This window comes from Aythya ferina, assembly GCF_964211825.1.
Source record: "Aythya ferina genome assembly, chromosome: 5".
Taxonomy (NCBI): domain Eukaryota; kingdom Metazoa; phylum Chordata; class Aves; order Anseriformes; family Anatidae; genus Aythya; species Aythya ferina.
Genome location: NC_140301.1, coordinates 30,857,119 through 30,884,390, shown reverse-complemented (window position 1 = coordinate 30,884,390; position 27,272 = coordinate 30,857,119). Strand labels below are relative to the sequence as shown.

Below are 27,272 nucleotides of genomic sequence, written 5' to 3'. Positions count from 1 at the left end.
AACAAGAAGGAAGCACTTCAATTGAATGCTAAATACACGAGGACATGGGCAGGACCTTGGCGATGCTCCAGTTACCTGTCGCAACTTCACAGCCTCTGCTTCGTGGGCATGCTAATACTCTGCACTCTTCTAAAAGCAGTGGTTTGGACTACATGCAATTTGGAGATATGCCAGTTTGCCTAGCGATGATGTTTTAAACTAATTTACCTTACATAAATTGATGTAAAATTATATGGACATGTCATCGAGTGTGAGCCTGTTAACTCTGTCCAGGAGAGGTCAGATTTAAAACTGAAAGAAGTCACTGCAACTCCAAAATAAGCCATCTGACAGACACTTTATTAGTCTCATGAAATAACCTGCATACAAACACTCACTCTCTATTAGTACTTGAGTACAACACAGCTACAAACACAAGGCTCCTCCCATGCACTCTCTCAACTACATAATAGCTTTGAACCATATAAAAAGATCTGAAATACTTTAGAACGCGCAAGTGGCTGTGTTTGTGTCACACTTTACTTCATGAATTTAAAATTAAAAATCAAGTTATTTTCCTGACTTTCAAGGAGATACCCTAATAACAAAATTTTGCTCTTCCTTTACATTGCTATCCCGCTTAGATCTACATTTTATATATAAATATTGACTGATGACAAAAGACTTCTGAAAAAAAATCCCTTTTCTTCACGCGTATTACTGAGAAGTTACTCATACATCAAAAATTGAGGATTTAGTATGAATGAAAATCCTTTAAGTATTTTAGTACCTAAACCCTAGTGATATATTCCAGAGATCAGCCACCAAAGCAGGTAGGAGCCAAACTGGAATTTGCTTGGAATACAGATGGACAAACAACCAAAGGGCTGGAACCAGCCTGCAGAGCAGGCTTTTATTTGGCCACTGGCAATGCCTGCTAGCCAGCTACTAGACGAGCCAAGTCCAGCCCATCAGTCAGAGAAGCAAACTGGGGATGCTGCTAGGAACAGAAAACTGAAAGAACTGAAGTTTGGCTAACAGGGTTTACAACTAGGTCAGCGCCAGTATAGCAAATGCAGCTGTATCTTTTTCAGGGACAGCTCAGCTCAAGAAGCAATACAGCCACTACAGAGAAGAGGAAGGCGCAGATGGGACCTTTAAGACTGCAGCCAGTGCAGTGAAAAACCAGCTCAGGTATTCCCAACTACAATCACCCAACCAGAAGAGTCAGAGTTAAATGCACAGGCAAAACCACAGAGTTGGGCTGGGTGCAGAAGAGCTGGTTACCTGAGTCATCCCCATCCATGCCAGCCTCAGGCTGGCTCCTGCAGAACCATTTGGGTAATTCTGCACTGAGCACCCAGCGCGCCAGGAAGGTTTACTAGCCCAAGTGTCACCCAGCCACATGTAACCCAGCACCACAAACACCACCTGCCTCAAAGCTGGAGAGGAGAAAAGAGCAAAAGTCTTTCTGACTGTACTGACACCGGGAAAGATTTGATGTGTTTGGTCAGACTTAAGCTGCTCCATTCAGCCAGTTGTGTCTGCTCCTGATCCTAGCACCACAGCAAAAGGACATTTAGACCAGCTCTGTGCAGTGAAAATATAAGTCAGAGAGGATATGTTAGTTCCATCTAACTAGTACCACCTTGAATACAGCAGTAAACTGGACACACTGCTTCCAGATTGCAGCTGACTCCAGCACCACTATAACCATGTCTGCAATCTGACTTAATAAATGCTGTCAGGCCCCATTTAAGTCCAAATCCCTAGCTCTGCTTTCCCCTTGAGGTAATATCTCCACCCCACACTCACTCTGAAAATTCCTGGAGCTCTCTAGGACACGTGGCAAGCAAGAGAGCCTGGGCAGTCACCTGCAAGGCCAACAGACTCCCTTGGAACTTGAAATAATTGCAATTCTGGCACAGAGACTCTCAGTTGGCTGAAACCACATAAAAACTAAGACAACTGAGTGGACCAGTATCAACTCTGAACAGCTGAGGAGCTCTTCAACATCTTCCCCCGCATTCCTCATAGTACCAGTATTATCAGTTTCATTCGTTGCTGGGGCTAACTCAGCCTCCTATGTTCCCAAATAACGCAATTGCAGATTGCGGATTGCTTTGCCACCAATTGCAACAATTGCCCTCAGTACCTCTCTGACTATATCGGTCTCTCAGGCTTAACAAGTTCAACTCAGGTTTCATTTTTTGACATCATAATTTAAACAGATTACGTTATTAATAGTTTAAAATCAAACTGTTTATAATGCAGAAAGAAATCCACGTGCTGGTCTGTTACAGTCACAAAATACAGTTCTCCTCAGAAATGGCTCTGGATGCACAGGCTGCACCCCTTGGATTTGATCCTTACGATTCTGGGGAAAGGTAAGACACACGACAGTTGGTGGCTTACCACTGCTGCCCGCATGAACAGTTTCCCAAGTATCTTCCTATTTACATCTTCCTCTTTTCAGTCACGGTGGGCAATGCCAGGTTAAAGGTTGGCCCAGATGATCTCAGAGGTCTTTTCGAACTAAATGGTGCCATCATTCTGCGGACTTCCCTGTGCCCAGCTTTCCAATACCCAGAGTTTCAACACTGGACTACACGTTCAGGTTGTTGCTCTTATTAGGAGAACAGGAGAAAATAACATAAAACCTAAGATTCCCTATATAAATTCAGACTTTTTGCTAGCAAATGGGCAGCCACCAGGTTTTAATCTACTTTAGCAGGAGCGTTTGCAACAGTTACAGTTACTCTGCAGGGTTGCAAAGGAAAGCCCACACGGCCCTTCACCTACTACCTCCAGACAGATCAAGAAGTGCTCAGCAAACACTAAATCCACGATTAAAGCAATTCACAGAGAAAAGAGGGGATGATTTTATTCAGCACAGAAACAACTCGCTGCCTGCACCCACACCCCTTCCCCTCTTCCCTTTCTGTCGCTCCGCTCCCACCGCCCCACACCGGCCGTTTATTCGGTTGCTCCGCAGCCTTTAACCACGCACCCCCCCCGGGCTGAGGGCAGGAGCCACACGCACACCCCAAAACGTCTGCGGGACACCGGGAAGCCCCGAGGCTTCCTCACGGTTAGCCCTGGGATAACCCCCCCGGGCCAAACCGCGACCCGAGCCGGCGGCGAGCCCTCCTCTCCCCGGGGCCGGCCCGGGGCAGGCCGCGGCCCTCCCGCCCCGCTCCCCGCCGCCGTTACGCGGCCGCCCCCCGGCAGGTGCCGCCGCACAACGGCGCCTCCCGGCCCGCTCCGCTTCTCCCCCGCGGCCGGAAGCCACCGGGGCAGCCGCAGCGAGCGGCGGGGCGGGCAGGGCACGGGCTGCCCCCGAGCGGGGGCAGGGGGAACCGCGCCGGGCAGCCGCCTCACCGAGACCCGCTCCTGGGGCTGCGCGGGGCCGCGGCCGCCCGCCGCTGCCGGCCCTCCGTCGCCTCCGTCCGCCATCTTGGGAACGAAAGACGCGGCCGCCGCCGCCCGCCTCAAGCTTCCGCCGCCCCCGGGCCCGCTCCGCCGCCCGCCCCCCGCCGCCTCACGGCTGCGCCGCGCAGGCGCCGCCCGCTCCCTGCGCAAGCGCCGCGGCAGCGGGCCCGGCCCGGCACAGCCCCGGGGCCAGGAGGTGCCCGGCGGGAGGGAGCCCGGGGGGGCGCCCTGAGGCGAGGTGAGGCGGGGAGCCTGGTTCCTGCCGATCTGGGTCTGTCGGCACTGTGAGGGGAACGGTTTTAGTAATTTGAATGCTCCCTTCAAATACATTTGGGTAGATTCTTCTTACTTCAGCAGGCTAAGGTCACCCGTTTGGGCTACAGAAAAGCAAAATTTTACAAACTCTCACACACAAGTGTAGGAGACCTCAGTATCTCTAGACACGTACTTTGTTCCAAAATCAAAATTTCTCATCCTCACCTTGCTGTTACAGTGTATTATAACTGTTCAGCATACTCCGGATTTGCTTCTCTGACAGAAGATGAGGGCATTTAGGGACTTGACCCGTATGTGACAGAGCTGGCCTAAGCGCTGCTGGACGTTTTCCAGATTGCTGCAAAACCATTCAGTTGCACGTTCCCCTGTTTGTACCTTTCTGGGGCTGCAGAAAAAAATAGGCAAATAGCTATGACTTTGGACCCTGCAGGCATACACACTAACAACCTATTGAATGCCTAATATTTCCGTTCTGAAGAAAACTACCTTATTTCATTACAGCCTTACTGCTTCAAGCCTCCAAGCAACTCGCACATTCTTCAAATACCGCTGCGGATGGCATAACATTTGCAGGTGAACATTTCAGGTATATTTGTTAGATTTTCCTCAGTGCATCGGGCCAGAGATACTCCCAAAGCTTTTCTTATGTTGTAGGAACACATGATTGTACCTCTCCATGGTAGCTTCATACCCATTTTTTATTGAAATGCTCTAAAATACAGTCAGCAGAAGATTGAAGGGGCATGACGAGAACAACCATATGTTAGGGCACATTTTAGCAAAATTGTATCATGCTACCAGATGAGAAAGATTCAAGAAAACATAGCCTTGAATCTTTGTTTGCCAGAAAGTCTGTTAGGTACTTATGATTTCAAAGATATTCATATGTATATAAATCACGGATGAAGCAGTCTTACCAATTCTCCTTTGTACATTCCACTGACAAAGCAGATGACACAGGTCAGTCTTCTATATCAAGAAGAGTCAAACAACTAGGAAAACGTACATGAAAATGGCATAAAGTAATGTTAATTTAGTAGCAATTATGTTACTGTACCTGTGGAAGGCAAATAGAGGTGCCCAATTTGAATTAGATGTCTTGAACAGAGCAGATTCAAAGTAAGCTGAACAATGAACATGGTGTATAGAAATCTTGGGGGTAATTATGAAAAGTCACTGCACATTTATTTATCTTACTGAAATCTGTCACTTAGAATTACTGTGTATATATTGCGACTGTGTCAGCTTTAGGCACAGAATATAACTGACTGAATTTTGTAGCTTTACTCATTGCCAATGAGCCAATTAAAAATCAATACAGAGCTTCATCTCTTTTTCTTTGAATGTGTTGCAAATTTGTACCCAACCCTATCTGACAGCACAGCTGACTGGTAACCAGCAGTGCTGTTTGTGCAACAGCCAAGTTTAGACTGCAACTGCTATGGATTTTGAAGAGTCCTCCTCATGTTTTAGTATCAACACCAGTAATTGTATAATCAAGTTTCTGATGTAGTCCAGCAAGAGAAGCAAGGCTGTAATGCCAAGATAGCAACAAACAAGCTCAAGCATTGGGAGGACTGCCTGCAGTCCCCTCTGCTGTGAGGCAAACATCTTGCGTGGCTGCATCTTTTAGTTACAATTTTGTTTAACTATGAGACTCTTAGAAGAAGTTATGCTAATATAAAATATATAAAAAAAAAAAAAAAAGGCCCTAAAAAAGGCTCCTAAAGGCCCTAAAATGAATTTTTAAGTCACGAGCAAAAGAAGTCAGTCAGCTTTCTGCGCGGTGACAGAAAGCCAAGAGAGGATGTCGGTGTGTGGGGCTGGATGGGCAGACGGGACGAGCCACCCATCTCCTCTCCTTGCGCTTTTATCGTCCCTGCGGCGACAGCCCCGCCGGCGGGCGGAATTCCCCTTAAAAACACCAAATCCGGTAAAACCCGGGAGGAAGCGGGCAGCTCCCCTCACAGAGGGGGCCGGCACGGGTCCTCCCAGCCAACCATAGAGGCGCGGCGGGGGCGGCCCGACGGGCGGCGGAAGTGCTGAAGCCAGCGGCGCTGCCCGGCGGCGGGCAGCGGAGGCCGCCTGAGGCAGCGGCGGCGGGGAGGGATGCTGAGGGTGGCCGCCGCGCTGCTGGCAGCCGCCGCTGCCGCGCTGCTGCTCGACTGGTACGCGCCCGCGGGGGCTCCGCGCCCGGCTCCGGTGGGGCGGCGGCGTCCCCGAGCCCCTCAGCCGGCTCCCGGCGCGGAGGTCGCCAACCTGCTGTGGGCAGTGCAGGTGAGCGGGCAGCGGGGGTGGGTAACGGCTCGGCGGGGCGGGGGGCGCCGCGCTGAGGGGGCTCGGTGGTGGCGGAGGGCGCTGCCCGAGCCCCCCGAGCTGTGAGGGGCTCGGCTCGGCTGGTCTGGGCATGGCTCGGTTTGACCAGGAGCTGCAGCACCTCCGCCCCGCTGCTGTCCCACAGGTGTCCGGCCAGCCTGCTAGGCTGCCCGAGAGGTAAGGTGTATGTGGTAATTAAAGCTCTCCTAATTGCTGCGTTATCTCCTATATTGCATCAGGGCCCTATCCTGAATTATATAATGCTCTACTAGGAAATCTAGCCTCTGCTTGCCACTCTCCTCTTCCAAAGTTTAGGAAAGTTGTGATGGAGAAAATATTACACGTGGCTTTTTGTTGTTAGCATCAAGACGTGCTGGACCAGTACAGGAGTGATGCCTGGTTGGTTTTACACACACGTAGCCTTGTTTCCAGATTGGATGTGAGATACTTGTTAGTCTGGCATGGTCTTGGAAGTGAACTGTCACACCTGGGTGCTTCTGTGGGCTCCTGCCTGACTCTGCTCCCCACAGCATTCCTCGAGCACTTAGTGTATAACTAATCATAAACCTTTACATATTTGCAGGCAATTGACTGCTGAGATGTCACAGAAGTTGCTGTGCAGCTCCTTCTAACAAATAGGCTGCTTCTGCTATTTCCCTTCTGTTCTAAAACTCAAGAGCACTTTCTCTACATGTATTAGCCGCAGGCACCACTCAGCGTGTAAGCCGGTGTATTATTAGTCCTTTTGTTCTCTCCAATTGCTGTGTATTTTCTATTTCCAGTAATTTTCCTTTAAGTGACTTAAGGCTTATCTTTACTGGAGAACAGATTTCAAAATGAGAGGCATGCTTGAATTAAGGTAGATAAAGCCTCTATTTTGAGTTTTTTATCTTAAAGAGAGTCAATTATGGCAGTGTATAACAGCTCCAGAGCTATACTGACGAGCAGCATGCCCAGCTCTGTACTCCTCTTGCCATCTTCTCTCTGGTTAAGTTACATCCAGTGGAGTTCTCCCAAGGATAGGTCACAGCACAGCTAATTTGAGACTTGGCTTTACTTTCAAGTGGCTCTGTTCTCTTTCAGACATGCCCTTTAACAGCTGCTTTATCATTGACCTAACTTGGAAGTTAATCAAGCACTAAATCCAACGTTGTGCCAGATTATGTTGTGGGAAACAGGCTTCAAACTCCCTGGTGACTCAACAGGTCTAGCCTAGGCCATGGGATCAAGTTCTTCCCCAAGCAGTTCCTGCCGTGTTTTTCCTCTCATCCACAGGAATATCTCCTCTGAATGTGAACTAAATTACCATCTCTGTACTATAACCTTATATTAAGGGCTCTTTCACCTTTCTTGTAGGAAAAATGCTTTTCTTACATAGTGCCTAATAGGCATTCTAGACAATAATGGGCAGCAGTAACCTGCTGTTTGGGACAAGGTGTCATTTTTCTCTCTTTTGCAGGTGTCAGATATTCATATAAGTAGATTTCGGGATCCCAAACGTGCTACTGACTTTGAAAAATTCTGTTCTGAAACAATTGATGTAATTCAGCCAGCACTTGTTCTAGCAACAGGTAAGCATTTAAGAAGTGTCATTTTCCTCTTGAATGTGCTGCCAAAGGAAGAGCAAAAAAAACCAAAGTTTTCTGATCTCAAAATAGAGCCTTAAAGTTATAAGGTATCTTAAGCAGTGGAAGTAGAAGTGCAGGTGAAAGTAGATTGATAGCAGCAGAAGAAATTAACTTGTAAATGTAATGGGATTCGTTTTTGCTTAATATCTTGAATTTGGTGGTGAATTTAGACTATTATGTATAACTGAGATATAATCATGCAATATAGCTATTGTTTTCTCCCCATATTTGTCACTAAACCTTAGTTGTGATTAGTAGTTATCTTCTTTCCTAGTAGTGATTCTATGTCATCCTTTGCATGTGAAGTTACAGAAGTGAGCAGTCTTTCTGATTAGTCGTTAAGAGTCAGTTTATCTCTCAGGTATTCTGTATCAGAACAACTTGTGTTTATTTGTGTAGAAAAGAGCTGTGAATCAACATGAGACTTTACTGCCGGTTTCTGTTTGAACACGTTATACCAAGACAGGTGAAATAAACCTTGCTGTTTCATTTGATACCTTGCTACTGTTACTGAAATCGATTAAGTTTTGGCAAACAAATTGAAAGACTTTTGAGCTGTTGCTATACATAAGGTTTTAGATTATTATTTTTTTTGTGCTAGGTTTGGACTTCTTCTGTTTCTACAGTTCCTTATCTGCTGCTTGCTTTTGAAGTTAAGAGCTCAGAAATAGTTAGCATTCATCTTCTAACTAACTCTGCAGGAAGGCATTATGATATGGACAAACTGAGAATGGTTTGAACTCTAGTTGGAGCTTAAGGGAATACAGAAGGTGTGAAGTTAAAGTCTATGACTAGAATTTTCAAGTAGAAGGAATGCATCTTTTAGCTTGGCATCAGTAAAAGTGCTGTAGTGACGTGTGATAGACACTTGAATAGCCTCCTGCACTTTCATTAGAAGGCATTTACCCTTACAGTAACCAGATGACAGGAATGTCCAGATCGTACACAGGAGGCCTGCGGCCTTACACTAGGAAGCTTGGATTGCATTCTTGACTAGTTACAGCATTTGTGAGAACTGCATAGGCCTCTCGTTACATCTCACTGTTGTACGTTTGCAGGTGACTTGACAGATGCTAAGACAAAAGATAAACTGGGATCTGAGCAGGTAGAAGTCGAATGGAAAACTTACCAGTCAATCCTGAAGAGATCAAGGGTCATGGAAAAAACCAAGTGGATAGACATCAAAGGCAATCATGGTAAGAAGGAAATGAAACATCTTTTCCTTTCCTGTGATTATAGAGATAATTTAAGTAAGTTATAATATGGAGGTAAATTGTTAGAAGTCGCTAGCATATTAGTGGTGGTTATGAGTCAGTAGAAAGACTTGCCATCCAAGTGTCTGCTCCACTAAGGGCACATTTGTTTACAGGCACTTACTGAACTTCTGGTAAGAGGGAAGTAAGACTCTTAGTTTATTGCCATGCTTTGCATGGCAAGTGGTAGAATGTAGCTTCAGATTTTAGTCATGATTTTATATGCCCCATCTTTCAATGCAAGGGCAACCTGTAACCTTATCCTACTGAAGAAATGGTTTTAATTTACTTCTCACAGACCTCCTCCAACAGTTTCAGTTTAAAAAGTAGCACATGCTCAGCAGTTGAAACAAAATCAATTTCCTTTTAGTAGAAAGAACTCAGGGAAGTTTGTGAGTTTTAGTTCTCATTCTAAACATTTAAGCACAAGCTAATAACCTCGTAACAGCTGCTTTATACAGGAAAGGCAAAACTAGAAAGCCTAGTACTGGGGTGGTGGATGAGGAGTACATTCTTTGTCATATATAGCCCATAATACTTAATCCCATTTCCCTAGAAGTTTTCTGTTAACCAACCATAGCAGAGATGTGGACCCCAGTTACAGTACAACTATTCTTTAATATATGCTAGTCTCTGATGCTATTGCAACTTTATTTTCCCTAGATGAGTTAGGTCTCTATGTAACCCACTGAACTTGAAAAGCTTCAGAAACAGTTTGTGGCCAAACTGTAGTCATGTGACTAGCTCTTCGCCAGTAAATGAGAATTTACATCTCCACAACAATTTTGTCCTTGAAATGAAACCTCAAGGAGAAAACTATTCACACTTTTAGGTCAGCTGCATGAAGTATGTAATGTTTTCACTGCGCACCTGGATAGTCTGCTTACCAATTATGCTTTTTTTAAAATATAGCTTGCCGTTGTCTGCTGAGACACTCATCTTAACATCAGGACATCAAAATACAAATTACTCAATTTGATATGAAAGTGTCTTCATTTTCTTTTTCTCTCCCTTACAGATTCATTCAACATTCCACACCTGGATAGTGTTCAGAATTACTACAGGTATTTTATTTACCACACGTGGTCTTTTATTGAAGGTCAAAATTGCTAAACGATAGTCTGTTTTCAGTTGTCACAAATGCTTTCTCACTGACTTTTTTTTTTTTTTTTTTTTACAGCAATGACCATATTTGCTGTTCCCATTGCCAATTAGTAGAGTAGGATAGATTCAGAGAATAGAGAATTCTATTCTCAGGCTTCTTATTCCTGTATGTTTTGTAATTGCATGCGTTGTAAGTGTCTTTGTGTCTAGGAAATGTTCTGTGCATTATGTGTACAATTTTGACATGTATGTAAAACTATTTTTTTGAAGAGTCTTTTCATCCTCAGATTAAAAAAAAGAAAAAGCAACAAAACACATTTTTTGGTTCTTTCTGCTCGCTCAAGGGCTTTTCACTTGATATGGGTCTAAATTTTATCTGAGCCATTTCTTCACATCTGAGTGATTTGTGGTTTTTTAGAAAAAAATAAATAGAAATAGAGATGCAAGGATACAAAGTATGATGGGTGGACAAATCTTCTGAGGAATTTAAGTTCTCTGAGGAACTTAAATACTCAGTATCTCATTGGAGATTTAATTATAAATGATCAGGAAGCTTTCACCTTTTCATTTGGCTCTTTGTTTTTTGTACATTGGGGAGGTAGCCTCACCTGTGACTCATATTTAGTTCCTTGTTTTTTCCTGCCCTTGACACCTCTACACAAAATCTTGTCTACTAATTCTGGTGGCACATTTAGTTTTGACTCTTTAGAATTGGGGGAGGACTTAAAAATCAAAAATCAAAATTCTCCTTGAATTCAGGCTTTTAACCTATTAATTCTTCAATAATAGCAGAGTTTCAGTTTCAGATGGTTCACCGATTTGCTTCATGGCCCAGTAGGAGCAGATTATTTTCCCATAAATTCACGGAGATGGTATCCTACAACAGCTTTACTTGCAGGAGAACATGGAATTCAGATGTGGATTTACCATGAAGAGAGGAATGTGTGGCACTAATGAGGCTTTTGCATGGGATAGTTCAGTGCACATCCCTGTATCATTTGCTGCAATTATGGCAACATAGCAGTGTAGTATCTATCAGTACTCCGGTCTATTTAATTTAAGGCTGCTATCAGAAGCCCTAGTGAATCACATGGGAAGATGTAGCATTAGTAAATCTGCAGGATCATCCCTGAATCGCTGCTGCTGGGATTTGGCCTCAACATGTTTACTGTTTGGAAGGATCTATGGATCACCTTCCTCTAGTCCACACTAAAGATGCAGTGCTAGCAAAAGGGATTTTCCTTAGAGTGAAAACGAAATTTCACCGTAAGAATTTGAGAGCAAATGTGAGGTTAACAAGTCTTTGCTTATTTAAATCTGTTGCAAAACAAATGTATTCTCATTATGGTTTTTGCTTCACTATAGTCATCATAAGATAAAAGAAACTCATTGGAGACTTATCATACTTAGTATCTAGGACTGAAGAAAGGCTCTAAGAATCTTCAAAAGCTACTAAGTGTTATTAAAAGGTAGAACTGTCTTAACTTTATTTCAATGCATATTTAATCCTATGCATGAATAAAATACAAAGATTACCTAAAAATTCTCTTAATGTGCCACACTCTAAGGACAGAGAAGGGAGATGGCAGAGTGAAATGGAGTTCTGTGGAAGCCTTTTCTTCTCCAACACCACATGATGTTAAACAATCAAAAAAAAAAATGTATTTTTTTTGTCTGAACAACAGAAAATCAATGTCTGCTTGCCCCTATGTGATACATGAACAAATTGGTCATTCTTTGCTGCACACCCCTAGAACACTGTCACTTGCAGAGGTAAAAATACAGGCTCAGCATGAGCAGAGGATAATTCAATTGCTGTACATAATTTAAGTGAGACTCAAGACTGAAATCTTAGTATTATGGTACTGAGTTTCCAGTTCTCTTAAAGTTCGTGATGTTCTCAAAAGTAACGTTAATTTGAGAAAATAAACATTGTGAAAGGGTGTTTAGGGCATTAGAAGTATAATGCATCTTCTTTGAAGTACAGGGTTTTCAATGCCATTGATTTTTAAGAGGAGACTTTGCTGAAGTAATGGGGTTCGATCTAATGCAAGAAGTCTTGCATGTTTTGTACATTTTGTCATTGCTGCAAGCTTTTCTAACAGTGATATTTTCATTTTATTTTATTCAGGAAATACTCTGCCTGGCGCAAAGATGGCTCTTTCCATTATATCCACACCACCTCTTTTGGGAACTATTCATTCATCTGTGTGGATGCCACGCTCAGCCCAGGCCCAAAGAGACCCTACAATTTCTTTGGGATTTTAAATATGGTATTTCAGAGATCTTAGCATTCTGTTTTGCTGGCTATGGTGCTTCTATAGTGTATGAATCTGTTTGTGTTCTTGTCTTTTAGAAAGAAAAATTGTCTGAAAGATTTGTGCTTATCTGAAAGAGTTGCTACGTTTTAAAGTTAATACACACATGAAGTTTTTGTTTAGAAAAATGAATGTTTCTGTTAACATGTAGAGTATCAGTGTTTTCTGTCAAGAAATAATCCAGTATAAAAATGTTGAATTAGGTTTGTCTTATAGGGTACTGCCAGTAGATTCTTAACGTTTAGACAAGCTTATTAATAAGTTCTTTATATGCTGTAAAGCTTTTTTAAAAAAAATCCTATTTCACACCTGTTTTCTTTGCTAGATGTTTTCTATTAATGCTTGCAGATGAGAGAGTTGCACTAACTCATAGCATTATATTCCATGTTATTCCACTGATAAAAGAAATACGTCATCTAAGGAAGTGAGATCCTGATCTTCCAAGACTGTAAAGATTACTGTTGTTGGGTTTTTTTTTTGTGTTTTTTTTTTTTTTTGTGTGTGTGGTTTTTTTTGTGTTTTTTTTTTTTGTGTGTGTGTTTTTTTGTTTTGTTTTTAAATAATAACACTAAGCCCAATCTTTAAATCAAATATCAGTTTAGGTAACATTTTGCTCCCCTTCTGATTTTCGTTGTAGTTTGTTTGTACATTTGTTGTTCTGTGGATAGTCTCCTGAAGTATTGCATAGTAATTGTGTTCTGGTAAACAGATGTCATATTCTGCCTGTGGTAACTGCCTCAATGATAAGTAAAATGTTCTTCTAATCTTGTCTAAAGGAGACTCAACATTTAATTAAATGTTTGTAAAGTACTTGGTGATAATTAGATGAAAGATGATGTAGGAGTGCCAAGTATGGTAGCATTCTCATTGTTTACTGTAATTCATAGGCATGTCTGTAGGGTGTAGTAACTTTGCAGACAAACTCTCAAGGAGAGAAGAAGTGCAGTTCAGTGTGGAGCTCCAGTTCTTGGTCGCAATAAATCAAGCGTTTGCTTGCTAATTAACCAGCAGCAGGAGTCCAGAGAATATAAGTTGCAGATTTTTGCAGAAATCTGAAGGTAAAGAGAAAAGGTAGCCATGGGGCAGTAGGTACTTGGAACCGTGTTAAGGTTTAAACCTCTGCCAGGAATTTGAAAAATAAACAGCATTTATATTATTAATTTGATTGTATAGCTTGGGTTTAAGAATGTAAGAACATTCTTAAAGTCCAAATTCATAAAGGCAAGTGAAATATTAATTTCACTTCATAAACCTGTTGCAGTAACTCAATGTTATACCGCATCCATTTTTTAATATAGCTTTTATTTCTGTTTCCTTTATCCATGCATTACAGCATTGCTTTTCAGCATTACAGCATTGCTCTGGTTTATACTAAAAGATGATTTCCAAAATGGTGAAGGAGTAGATTTGTGTTCTTTGGCTTTAGTTTTCCTGCCTCCTCTGTTAAGTCTTTGAGATTTTACTGGTATTAGAAGTCTCTCTGAACTGGTTGATGTCAAAAAGACTGGAATTCAAACAAATGCAAAAGAAATTCTACCTGATGTGTGAAGTGTTATTTTTGGTTAACATTAACAGCAATGGCTGAGTAATATTTTCAAGATTCAGTATCATAGTTCCTGCAGTTAAATGACTGAATCGTAAGGTGTGTGGTTCTGGGATCTGTCATGCCTAAAAAAGGCTGTTAAGCAAGTCAGGAGATAATAGGGGAGTAATGGCAAGGTAAATACATTTGTAAAATCATCTCAAGTGTATCTTCTTGGATTATACAAACAAGCAGTAGAAAAGATAGAAGTATAATTTACCAAAGTTGGTCTTTATATCCCACCTTTCTTCTGATCAATTGCAAGACATTTGAGTATCTTTTCATTTTTTTCCAACATAGATTTTTAGTTAACAGTGCAGTTTGTTGAAGCAAATGTGGGTGTTCTCTATAGTTAACAGATGAATTGCATTCTTTGTTAGTTTCTTTCTGCATTTTTTTCTGCTGTTCTTTCTAAGTAACCTAAATGGTAAATGGTTGTCTTTTTTGTTCTGTTTTTGTGTGTTTTTTTCCAAACACCTGTCTTTTTCAGAGTCAAATGCAAGAGCTGTCCATGATGGCAACAGAAAGCCTCTACAGCAATCATACTATCTGGTTTGGCCATTATCCCACCTCAACAATCATCTCCCCAGCCCCAGGAATACGAACATTAATGAGGTAAGATTTTTTTTCAGTGTGAAGTACGTTTCTTGCTTCTCTTCACATATGTCGGTCACTTCATAGGTTTTCTGCAGTGGCATTTCCTCCCCACCCAAATAATCACAGTTCTTATTTTCTTTATTAGTTCTGCCACAGCTTATTTATGTGGACATCTCCATACAATGGGTGGGCTGATGCCAGCCTTGCACAGTCAACACCGTGGTGGCACTCTGGAACTGGAATTGGGAGACTGGATGGATAATAGGAGGTAAGCAAATCCTTTGTGAAGAAATTATGTGGAACCTACCTGGTCCTACTTTAATTCCCTTTTATGCTGTTTGGAGAATCTCAAGAAAGCATTATGTCAGTCTATCCAATTATTACTATTAATGTTTTTGAAAAATATCTCTATGTAATTTTGGTAATCTTTTTCCTGATAGCAATAGCTAATAAATTATGCAAACCAATGTCTTGATTCATTCTTGATATTTATAAACTAAAAAGAAAGCATCTAAACATGCCATCTAATATGTATTTAGTATTCAAAGTAGGCAAACACTGATAAAATTTAGCATCAACACTTCAAAGTGCCATGCTCTGGACTAGCTGTTGGAATTCTAGAAATAAAAACAATCTACTTCTGCTGTTACCTTAGCAGCACGTGAAAAAGCATATAATTCTATGTGGGATGTATGGTAGTATGTTAGGTTTTGTTCTGCAGTAATGCAACGAAAGATACTCGTGTGTACAGGAGAAAGTACACGGGTCTTTGACTGGTGTACTTGCCCTTGCACTGCAGAAATGGACATTATATTTGAATTCTTTAACATAACATTCATCTGAATCATATGCAAAATTCAATAAACCTTGGCATTTCCAATTCTGAGTAGTGCTTCAGTGATTTATAATTGGGTAAACTTCATCAGAGGTAAGTATCTGTGCAGTTACTATGGCAGTCAGCTGAAGTTTGTTCAGCTATGTAGTAACTGTCGTGTGAACCTTGCCCTTCTCAAATCCTTAACTAAGTCACTATTTTAATTGTAGTAACTTCCTTTGAATCATTATGTTAAATTGGTTGATGATTAAGTACTGTTAAGGATTATATAATCTAATCTTGTTATTTAATATAAAATAAATCTAAAATTGCTGTTAAATCAAAGTTGTGTAGAAATCTATTTGTGACAACATATGATCAAGTACAGAAGAGAATAAATGGAAAATAAATCAAACAAATTCTGCTTAGGAACTTGAGAAGCATGTGAATCAGCTACGCATGCAATACTTGCATCAACAAAATTATCTTTCTTCCCTCCTAGGTACCGAATCCTTGCATTTGATCATGACCTCCTTAGTTTCACAGATCTTACCTTTGAAGAATGGCCTGCAGTTCTCATCACCAATCCCAAATCCCGCCTTTACAGCAGTTCTTCTCATGAACCACTAGTAAAAATTCTTCACTCCACTCATATCAGGTACCCTGTAATCTGATTTGTACAATATTTGACAGTATTTTACTATATTTTAATAGTTGGTGTCTTTTTGGTGTCATGGTGTGTATATATATTTATATGATAACATAGGCCTTAAAAAAAAATGTCCACTATTCTCAGAAACTGCTTTTCTCTGTAAAACTGTTCCTGAGAACTCACTTTGTATTGTAACTGTGATAAAAACAGATTATATAGCACTAATTGCTATTTGTTTTGTTTGTGTGGTTATTTCCACTGAAACCTATTTTTTTTTGTGTGGCCACACCTGGTAGGGTTTGATTAATACCTAATCTGTTTCATCAATTTCACATGTTCACATTGCCTTCCTTTATTTCAGGATTTTGTTTATGCATTTTTCTGTTCACTTTAGATTTCTTATCCTTCTGTTTTCAGTTTTACAACCCTGGTATATTACAAAAATTTGTTAGATATTAAATATTAAAACCTAAGTCTCTACCAGTTTTCCTGTTTGTTTTAAAGGTCTCAATTTTTTAATTTCTATCTTTTTGTTTTATGTTCTGTGTTCCAAATCTTTATGCACTTTTCAATACCTAACATTTGTTATTAGACCAATAGGTATAAAATATACAGGCATATTGAATACATAGAATTACACTCAAAATAACTTTTGTCATACTTCTCCATTCAGGAAGCAGTGTCCTACTAAGGCTGCCTACTTTCCAGTTTCCTATTTAGAATCCTATCTGAATTTTCTCATGATTATATTTAATATAGGAACTGGTAGAATAGTTCACAATAACAGTAAGAGGCTCCTTCATTTGACTGATGTGCTCCCCAATACCTTTCGTATTAGCAGAAGTGGAAGACAGGTGTGCAATATATTGAGATTATGTTAGTATTACTGTCTCTCTGGTATAAGTGCTGTCAAGTGATACCACGTTTGTTGGTATCTCAAATCCGTAATACCAATCCTGCGTTCCACTCTGTTTCTCATAAATTCCATTGCAAAGATTGTTAGTCAGAGTACATTACAAAGACCTTCCAAAGAATCAAAAACAGCAAAGAAAAAAGGTATTCCATTCAACAACAAAAGACTTCAGAGGCTGGCAATTTTCAATGAAATCTCCAGCTATTTGAGTGCACATCTGTATGTGTGTAGGGCGATGCATCTGGCTAATGTTAGCAAACGTTTCAACAGCAAGAGTTCTGAGATTATTTTTGCTGAGACCAAAGGATCTCCATTTTTGTCTGTTCAACAGCCTAGTTTTCTATCCTGTTGTTTTTGCACAATACCTTATAGAACTTCTTTTCTTAGTTGTAAGAAAGAGTTAGCATATTACATTTTGCTTACAGATACTTTACCATTTTCACTTCTATCTCCTTTGGATTCTTAAGTATAAGGTATCATTATCTTTAGGGACTTCTCTTCAGGAAAGTATGACAAATCTGCAAGTCCTGTAACAAATCTGTTTATTTTGCTGTTTGTTCAATCCTTAGAATTCTGGCCTTCTCTCCTTCTGTTATTACCTCTGTCCAAGTCTACATAGATGGAGTTCACTTGGGGAATGCTCATCAGGCATCTGGCCCTCTCTACGTGCTGAAGTGGAACCCGCAAAACTACAGTGAAGGGTCCCATCAAATAGATGTGATTGTCCAGGTAAGATACCCATTGGCATTGTGTGTGAGTCTCTACGTTGTCATGTGTGCTCCATCACCCTTCTGCATCACATAGCTAGGAACAAAATACATGAAACAGGCTTCCTTTCGTATGCATCTAATTGATTACAAAAACCAGTCGATTTTTTATTAAATGAAATTGACTGATTACTGAGCACTAAAACATCAATAAAGTATTGGGATAATGCTGTCTCTTTTTTTTTTTTAATCTTTGTTTGCTTAATTTCATGTTTCCTTACAGGCTGCTACTGAATATGGTTTCTGTTTCCCTGAACATCAAACCTAACTGCTATTAGGTTGCTGGGGAAAAAAGCATTTGTATGTCTATGCTTCTGTTTGTGGAGCAGATTTTTTTTCTGTCCCTTCAAGTGTCAAAGAACCCAATCAGGCTGTTCTAACATTCTGCACATTTGCACAATAGTAATGGGAAAGTCAGATTTGTCCTGCCTGGTGGAACCCAGCCAGGCATTATTTCTCACAGGACAAAGACAATAATGCTTTTCTCCTTCCCGACCCCTATGGCCTCTCTGTGCTGTCAGCATTCTGTCTCCTAGCTTGTTACTGATTTCTGTGATGCCTTATTTAGGAAAGATGGATTTTATAGTCAAATTTTCTTGATGATGAAAATACATGCACAAAACTGAGTAACTTTTGAAGACTGTTATACAGGCCTGCATAGCAATAATATGCTTTGCGACTATGTGCTTGTTTTCAGATAACTGAATGGAACTCCCAAAAAATTCATTTCCTCTCCTCTCCAGCCATAAGCCACTATTACATCCAGTTAACGAGTAATTTTGTGAAAGAGAGGAGGATGGAAGTCTTAACTTGTATTGATTACCCGTAGAGAAAATAAGAACAGTTGATTAGTTTACATTGTTTCTGGGATTGTCTAAATGCTGCTGTTTTGGGTGTAATCACAGTAAACATACCAAATTCTTTAATATAAATAGACAGTTTATTTTGTCCTGGGAGATAAGGTATCAGTGTTATACATGCACAAATGTAAAAGAACTTTTTTTTAAAAAAAAAAAAAAAAAAGGAAATCAGGAAAGAAAACATAACAAGTGGGGGTGAAAATGCCCTACTGGATTGTGTTTTTGAGGATACTGTGTCAGTTGTACTATAACTAGCAAATATGCTTGAAACTAAGTACAACAAAGCTTTAAAATGTTTTAAGACAGGTTATTAGCTAGAATTGAGCCTTCTCAAAGCAGGTGTTTGTGGTGGCCAATAAATAGTCACTGTCTTTCACAAGTTGGAATCATAGAATCACAGAATGGTTTGTGTGGGAAAGGACCTTAAAGGTCACCTTGTTCCAACCCCTCTGCCATGGGCAGGGACACCTCCCACCAGACCAGGTTGCCCAAAGGATGCCACGGATGGGGCATCCACAGCTTCCTGGCAACCTGTTCCAGTGCCTCACCAAGCCTCACCTTCAAACTACCGAATCTCTGAAATGGTCTCATATGCATCACTTTCAGAGTATAATATCACGATCACAAATTTACTTGAAATTACCAGATTGTCAATAATCAGTGTTGTGTAGGTAGAAGTATTTGACAATTGCATACCTGGCATACTACCATATTAATCAGATCTTTCCAGAAAACTTGTAGATGCTAACTAGCTACTCTAACTTGACTTTTGTGTTATTTATTTAAAATCTGTTATGTTGGCACTACTGGTTTCTAATTGCTTTCTTATCTCAATTTAGGATGCTTCAGGAAGAGTTAGCAAACGGGGTCATATATTTTCTATGGAAGAAAACCTGTCTCTTAGATTTGGCATTTTGCCATCTGTTATTCTTCTTACTGACCACTATGTTCTAGTAAGTATTTTCAGCAAAACGTGTCATTCTGTGCTGATTTCCCCAGAGACTTCAGGAAGCATTTTCCAAATTCCTACAAGATTTGAATGCACTTTGCTTTTATCAGATGTGATGATGTTGGAACTTCACAAGTATTTCAAGTTTATTTTCTCAAGGCGCATGCTTCAAATGTGAATGTGCCACAGTGGTTCATGCAAGCAGTTGCCTTCTGTGGTTTCAACAGTTGTCCATTTTGAGGCACAAGTATACACGCATTTTATGCAAGCAAGAAATGGAAAACAAGGTAGTGGAGATAATGGAAAAACATTAGGTTAAAGAAAACTCCATTGTGATCTTCTGTAATGTGTGTACTGGCAAGAATGCCAAAAAAGTCTCACATCAGCTGCTGCCATTATAACTAGCAAAGAGGAAGGCATAATTCCCACTTAATTCAGTAAGTTCCAGATTATATCCAGACATGTTATATGTACATGGAAAGAAGGACTATCATAATGATTAAGGTGAATAGAATAATAGAATAACATAATAAAGGTTACATTACTGTAGATAGTAATTCTGAGCTAATTACAATACTATGTTGGTTTTGTTAATCAATTAACTATATTTTCTACAGTGTCCTAACTGCAGTTCTATACAGGACAGTATTTAGAAAATGTTTTATATAGGAATTGTATTACACTCCTTCAATGGATGTGTTTTACAAGCACCATTTTTGAAAGATTTGGTTATGTTGCTGTCATGCATCCAACTCATTCCAAGTCAGTAAGATGCAAGTCCAGTAACTTTTAGAAACTCTTAAGTTTCTTTTACTTCTCAGTGCAATGGTACCAAGACGTTTTGAGTATGTGTTTCATTAGAAATCTCTGTATCATTCTGTCAGTGTCCAAAAGGCATGCTCATGGGTCGACTCTGGAAAAACTCCAGTGTTGGCAAAGAGTTAAAAACTGTTTCTTTCAGGCTCGTGTGCTATTTGGATTGATTGTGCTGATTCAGATTGCCTTGCTCATTGTTTTCAGATACCTCCAAAAACCAGCACTCAGAGGTACGGATCAATGTCTTTTTTAGAGGATCTAATTTTCCCTAAAACTATTTACTATTTATCTGGACACTAACAATATATAAATAACTAGATTTTCACCATATGCATTTTGCATCCGGTACTGTGTTTTGGTTAGGTTCTTTGAAGATGCTGTTTTTTCTAAGAAAACCTCCAATATAGCAAATAAAGTCAATTAAGAGTTTAAAAACTTGTTCAGACATCTGTTGAAAAAAAAAATCAATCAATTGAAGTCCAAAGCTTTCATTTTCTCACTGAAGAATCTGATGCATTGGGAAAGGAGTAGTTTATTTTCTATCAGTTCTATGTTAATGTGCTTGTTTCACTACAGCTGTTGTGCAATTCTGTCTGTATTGCTGTCACCTGAGTAGAGAAACAGATTTCCTGCTACAAGAACAGTTTCTGCTGATCTTTGCAAACAACATGAGCAGGGTTGTGTCTTTCTGAAATGAAAATTAAGATCAGTACTATCATAACCTGATATTTTGTTCATTATAAATCTGTTAATTAAAAATTAATACTGTTAAGCTGCTAGTGCTTATCCTTTAAACAGTCGTTTGAACCACACCTTACTAATGAGATTTTTCTGGAAACCACCTCCCTTCCTATTCATGTCAGTATGTTTCCCTTCCTTTACACCCATAGTCACGTAGCATCCTGAGGTAACTACAGCAACTTCTCACATAGAAAAAGTTTTCAGTTATATTTATGGGATTTAGCAGCTAAAAATGAAAAGACCTAGCACTTCATGATCAGCTAGGTCTCTGTAGAACATGAAAAGTGTTTCACAGATTAGTGAACAAATTTTAGACCTCTTGATTTCCAAAGTTCAAGCATGTCCTCTGGGAGTCAATCCTTTGTGAGAAGGGCAGCCATGTAATAGGTCAATTTCTAAAAAACAGCTTCATTTGAAAGGCTCTTTGGAGCCTTCCCCGATCTATGAATTGCATGCTGTGGTTAGACGAATATTGGTTGTGATTTCTTTTGCTAGTGTGATGTTCTTGTCAAATGTTGATATTTTAAGATCTAGTCTTCATTTTATCTGAGTTGCTATCAGATTTCATCAAGTACCAAGCAGATCTAATCAAAGAATATCCAGTTAATTTAGTCCATGCTGACCTGCCTTTTTTGGGTTTGCACGGTTACTGTTTTTGAATTCTTATTTTTCATTTAATTTGAACTTTCTGCATGGTTTTCATTCTACCTAACTTTATTTTCTGGGTATATAAGTGTCATGCAGTTTTATTTGCATATAGTAAGTGTACTACTCATTTAGAATGGCAGCTTTTTCTACTCTTATTAACATAGATTGTTAACTTTACCAATTTTTTATTTCCAATTATCACAGTAATAGAAATGTACTACCTTGCATTTTTTCTGTAGATATACTAAATATAATTGTTATATTTCTTAGTAGACTGAGTGGGTGATTTGTGCAGATTTGTTTAGAAAGACCAATATGATGTATGTTGCAACCTGAATCAAGTTTATTTTTCTGAAATGTTGCCTCTGTTTAGAAAAGCCAGGACTTCTGAGTCTGACCTCATTTTCCCTTCATGTCTTCAGTAAAACAAACATCTTCTATTACTCAATTCTGCTTCTGAATTTATACACTATTCTGGGTAAGTAACCTAGAGTACTGAAGGACGTAACATCACTATTTTTAAAGTACACATCAGATTTTTATGGAAAAATAGACTTTTGACATCTTGCAGAATGGGGAAGAGCTACTTAAGTTATGAAATTGATGTGGAACTTCAGAAGTTAATGTCCAAAGAAAATAAGTTTGCTTGTTAAGAGATGGACTTAAAATCCTAAAGTGAATTAAGTTACTAAACTACCCTGAAAACAGAGTGAGTATTTTTGAGTTTAGTTTGGGTTTCACTTACTGAGTAGGATACAGTGGTATAAAATGAGCGTACGGAACATATGTTTCATTTGACAAGTCACTAATACATCTCAGCTCTGATATCAGAGGAGAAATAGGCTAAAATTCTTGATAATATGTTACTAAAATAGCTACTTTCATGGAAGTGAGTATAGTTATGCATACCATAGTGCAGGTTGCCCATTTTGACTTGTAAACTGAGCCAAGCTGGAACTGTTTCTGACTGTCAGAAGTCTTATTTTAATTCTGGGGAAAGGCCAGCATTTGAAAGGATCTGTTTACACTTCTGTCATGAGGAAAACATTATCTGTGGTGTCACAAATTGTCACTGAGATGAAATCAAAAATATTTTCACTGCATTCCACAACTCATTGATGGACCATACCAAGAGGTCATGATTCATTAACAACAATCTGAAGAACATTCTTGATGTGAATGAAAGATAAGATTTATTACTTTAGACAAGCAATAGAGTAATAATTTTACCCAGTTAAGCCTTTTGTACTAAGGATTAGTGAGAAATAGGTATGCCTATATTGTATTTTCTGATGGTGCTCTGTTTTGTTTTCCTTTCTTTCAGGACCATGGTTTGTAGGTGAACTGGTAGATGGCCAGCTGGGGGCCTGTTTTTCTTTTGGGATCTTTGTTGGTGGTTTCTTCTTACAGGGCAGTCTGACATACGTGGTTGGGATTTTACAGGTGTGTATTTAGAGGTAAACGGTGACCAACAGCTTACTTCTGGAATTTTTGTTTGTTTGTTTTATACTTTTATAAAGAAAGGAGTTTTGGAAGAATAGAGATGATCAGTCAGTGTTAGGCCATGCCTGACTATAGCAAGCTGTTTCTAATCTTTCTTCAAATTTAAACTGCAGAACAGAAGGAGGTTTTGCATAGGTTTCTCAAACTTCTATTTTCCTCTGTTTGATACTGCTTTGGACTCTCTGGATGCCTGGATTAGAGACCATCTCTACAGGTTTACTCCTCTCTGTGGTGGTGGTTTTTTTTGTTTGTTTGTTGTTTTTTTTTGGGGGGGGGGGAGCGGTATTTGCACACAAGTTTCAGTGATTAAGCAAAAGGGACTTAAGCATTAAGCAAAAGGGACTCAGTGTCCTGGGCAGCTCTCACACACTCAATAGTTCTTAGGATCAGTAGGTGTCACTCTGTAAGTAGACTTGAGTCTGGTTTTCCCACCAATCTGACCTGGCTACCTTCTGGTTTTCCCTGTGGCCATTAGTCTGAAAGACACACTTAATCCAGAGCGAGTCAGTGTTGCCTCTTTTAGGGTCCCTCCCTTGTGCCAGTGCTAACACTTGTTTTACACCACAGTGAGCTGGGTCAGAGAGCTAAACTCACACAGAGGCCTTCGTTTTTTTACTGTGCTAGTATTTTGCCAAGTCAAGCTCCCTGAACCAGCTCCAAGAAGGGTCAGATGAACATCAGTGCCATGCACTGCAAAGGAGTGAGCAGGAATACTTGGCCTGAGACTGAGGCACAAGCAGACCCAGTTGTATCAGATGCAGAGTCCCAGAAGTGCATCCTGAGATTCCAGCTATAGAAACTGCAGTCAGCCCTTAGAATGGGACAGTTTTATGTGTTTGTCTATCTTTCTATGCACAGATGTGTGTTGCCTAGGATATTTGGCTTGGTCATTGTCTTATTTTCCTCTACTCTTCTTTTCAGATGTTGTTTTTCAACATACCATTGATGGCCTATCTGTGCTGGTGCCTGTTGCTGCGGTGCCAGGGTCACAGTTTCCATTCTCACATCCATCACGTCCAACGCCTCTTGGCTGTGCTTATTCATCTGGCAATGGCACTCCTGCTGGCCTGGCAGGTCTATTCCTGCTATTTCTTGCAGCGAACCTATGGGACCTTGGCTTTCTTCTTCTCCCCAATGAGAACGTGGCTGGTGGTGCTGACCTCAGCTCTGATTTATAAAACCTGGACACTTAAAACATCTGAGCTCAGAACTTACATAGTAGAAATGAAAAACTGTCAGAGCTCCTGAAATACAATACAGTAGTCCAAGTACGTCAACTTTAAAACTGTCAAGACATGACCTATAGTTTTGTGTTGCTGGAATTCCATACAGCCCAACTGTGAAGTGGTAAGATCTGAAGCTGCACCTGCATTGCTACAGAGCTGTGTAATAAATTGTAAATGTATAACAATATGTATTATATGCTTGTATTATACATAGGCAGTATACTGTATAATACATGTTATATAATACAGTTACACATTAAAATGAGATACAGTAAATTGTGTAATAATCTCTAGGTAGATCTGTATGGATCACTAATGGAATTCTTTGCTCATTACTGCTGTAATACTTACTTTTACTCGTAACATTCATGATTTTTATAATGCTGGGAAAAATGTGAATATATCTTGATAAGAAGCTCCAAGATTTATGCATAACTTCACTTTTGATTTCAAGATTTACGTATATTTCTATGAGACTTAACTACAAGACCAGACCAGATGTGCTGTGTGGCCTTCCCAGTAAGTCGTATGCTTACACACTCTTTTTTTTCAGTTCATAATGCTTTTTATGAGCAGTTTACAGGCCACTAGGTGATTGTATCTGTATTTCTGTGTATGTTTACCTGAGCCATGGTGTTAGCCTTATCCTGAGAGTGCTGGTTAATTAACATACTCCATCTCTGGGAGGAAATAGTTGTTTTCCCACTGTTGAGGTGCTAACTTTCCCACTTCCGACCAGTGAAAGGACTGTGAATGATCAATGTTGCTGCAATTCCCAGTTGTAGTCAGACTTCAGCTTTAAAGCAAAGAATGAAGATAAAGTTATTAGGCTGGGAGAGACAGAAGGAATCCTGTGATCTAATGGCTATATTGTGCCTTGTTTAGGGCCTCAGGACTGTATTTCTGGGTCTCAGTCAAATACGCAGACAAGTGACCTAGGAAACTCATTTATTTGTTTCTGTCTTTTTCTAAGTCTAAGAATGATAGAGCAGTTACATTTACGAAGAGCTTAATGACCCAGAGCCAAAAGAGCTCTTTAGTAATTACAAATCTCCTCTGCCCCTCTTCTCAACTCCTCCGGGGAAATGCAATTTTTTAATAGTATATTCTTGTAAAATGTGAACTCCCTAATTTTAACAATAGCTCTTTGTTATATAACAACACCTTAAGGTGATGGCTAAGCTTCCTGCCTCAGTTTCCCTATCTGTGAAGTAAGGAGAACTCTGGCCTGCTTTACAATACTGCTGTGAGTAGAACATCAGAAGTACTTTGTGTAATTTAGAGTAACTTATTTTTGGTTTATTAAGAAAACAGTAACTTATTTTTGGTATGTTAGAAAAGACAGTGACTACTAGAAACAGTAAAAATAGTAAAAGAGCAAACTGAATTGGAAGGAAATGCTACTTACAACAAAGACTTTTGTTAGTTTTAAAATCTGACAATCTTTCTATTCCATAATTCCAATTCCTCAGTGATTGACAATATAATAGGATCAAGAGTAACAGCTCTCACTTGCATAAATTAAATACTGAAAGTTCTTAAAAGTACAAGCCTTGGGGTTAGCCTCTAATTTAGGTGTCCTTATTCGTAAAAGCATGTGGTTGCCCACTTTAACTGTGAATAACAAAAATCACAAAGTATTTGAGCTTTCCCTTAAGATTTTATTTATATGCATTTATATTTTCATATATATATGGGTTTCATAACATAGCCCATCTCCCAGAACACACTACCACTCACTTAAGGGAAGGAGTGATAACCTCTGACACACATACAGATGCTATTATAATAAATCTGCAAGCCACTCCATATTAAAAAAAAAAAAAAAAAAAAAAAAGCCTTTGCTCCTCTGTTGCCCTGTGATGCTCAAAAGGCACTAATCAACATTGTAGACTAAAGTGAGATATTCCAGGAATAACAGGCCCTGTGTTGACCCAATTAATTGTCTGGTTTGTGTCCTCTCATGAAATTAAGCTCTTTTGCTCCCCGATACATTGCATTTCTCATGAGAAGATAATGTGTATTGTAACTTTTACATCAATCAGCATTAGTGTAAGAAAGATTTCATAGTGCATGAAATGTGCTATGCATGGTTTATGATGTTATTCCAGTTTATGGATGAATTCTGGATGAAAAGAGTTTATTTTTTTTACTTGAAGAAAATTACTTTGGCGTTTATTAATTCTAGCATATAGTTCTTTTTAAAATAGTACTCCTTGGCTGTTGGGGTTACCCATAAGAATATGGAAGTGTTCTGAAATCAAGAGTATCCTTTCTTAAGCTATTTGTTAAGAGGACAAATAAAAGCTACACAAACTGAGTGAGCAAAGCAAGGAACATCATGGAATCAGACTAAAATATGTTATATGTTGCCAGCAGACATTAGTAAGATCTGTGGGAAAAAAAATAACTTCTGTAGTATAAAGGTTTCTGTTAAAATACCCTGCAGGTTTGGGTTGTTTTGTTTTTGATTTTGAGTTTTAATCTGCTTGGAGAAGATGACTTGAAATACTTGATTCCCATTTGAAACTACTCTAAAAGTGCACTTGAAATGGTTTTCCTTTTTGGAAGGAAGAGTTCTGAGAATACTTCTCAAATACATTTTGTTGTTTGTTTAATGTGTTTTTTGTTTTAAGTTTTATAAAAAGCATATGTAATTGTTCTTCGTGATGCTCTGTGCTTATGAAGGAATTCTGTTCTTCAGTGAACATCGTGCAAGATGCTGTGAAATTAGTAATATAAATAGGGAAAGGCAATTATTTTACATGCATTACCAGTGCTCTAAGATCTGGGCAAAACTCACCAAGGGAAGTTCCTAGGGGAATGTCATGGCCATGCATAATATCCTGTAACTGTCATTAGTGAAGACCTGTCTGATCCAGTGATTCCAATAAAAAG

The 27,272-nt window shown here is 39.6% G+C and overlaps 2 protein-coding genes across 3 annotated transcripts in view; one reads left to right on the top strand and one right to left on the bottom strand.

The window, feature by feature from the left end:
• Positions 1-3,756, bottom strand: part of UBR1 (ubiquitin protein ligase E3 component n-recognin 1) — a 60,181-nt gene extending 56,425 nt beyond the window's left edge. For both annotated transcript variants that reach the window (XM_084520267.1, XM_084520268.1), the window contains exon 1: positions 3,361-3,756. In XM_084520267.1, the coding sequence (XP_084376393.1) occupies positions 3,361-3,741 (381 nt within the window). In that variant the 5' untranslated portion in view covers positions 3,742-3,756. The remainder of the gene's footprint in view (positions 1-3,360) is intronic.
• A 1,995-nt stretch (positions 3,757-5,751) lies between these two features.
• On the top strand, positions 5,752-24,806 carry TMEM62 (transmembrane protein 62). The gene is made up of 14 exons (XM_084520400.1): positions 5,752-5,964; positions 7,463-7,574; positions 8,690-8,827; positions 9,903-9,948; positions 12,120-12,261; positions 14,379-14,503; positions 14,631-14,753; positions 15,802-15,957; positions 17,434-17,593; positions 19,331-19,444; positions 20,402-20,486; positions 22,019-22,123; positions 22,970-23,088; positions 24,070-24,806. The coding sequence occupies exons 1-14, from the start codon at positions 5,797-5,799 to the stop codon at positions 24,394-24,396; spliced, it is 1,920 nt and encodes a 639-aa protein (XP_084376526.1). The 5' UTR covers positions 5,752-5,796; the 3' UTR covers positions 24,397-24,806.
• Positions 24,807-27,272: the final 2,466 nt, after the last annotated feature.

What these genes read in the sequence shown, in the direction of transcription:
- TMEM62 (XM_084520400.1), top strand. Translation starts at nt 5,797, where the DNA reads ATGCTGAGGGTGGCCGCCGCGCTGCTGGCAGCCGCCGCTGCCGCGCTG. An exon ending in AGCACTTGTTCTAGCAACAG is followed by an intron (nt 7,575 to 8,689) that starts GTAAGCATTTAA and finishes GTACGTTTGCAG; the next exon opens with GTGACTTGACAGATGCTAAG. An exon ending in AGTGTTCAGAATTACTACAG is followed by an intron (nt 9,949 to 12,119) that starts GTATTTTATTTA and finishes TATTTTATTCAG; the next exon opens with GAAATACTCTGCCTGGCGCA.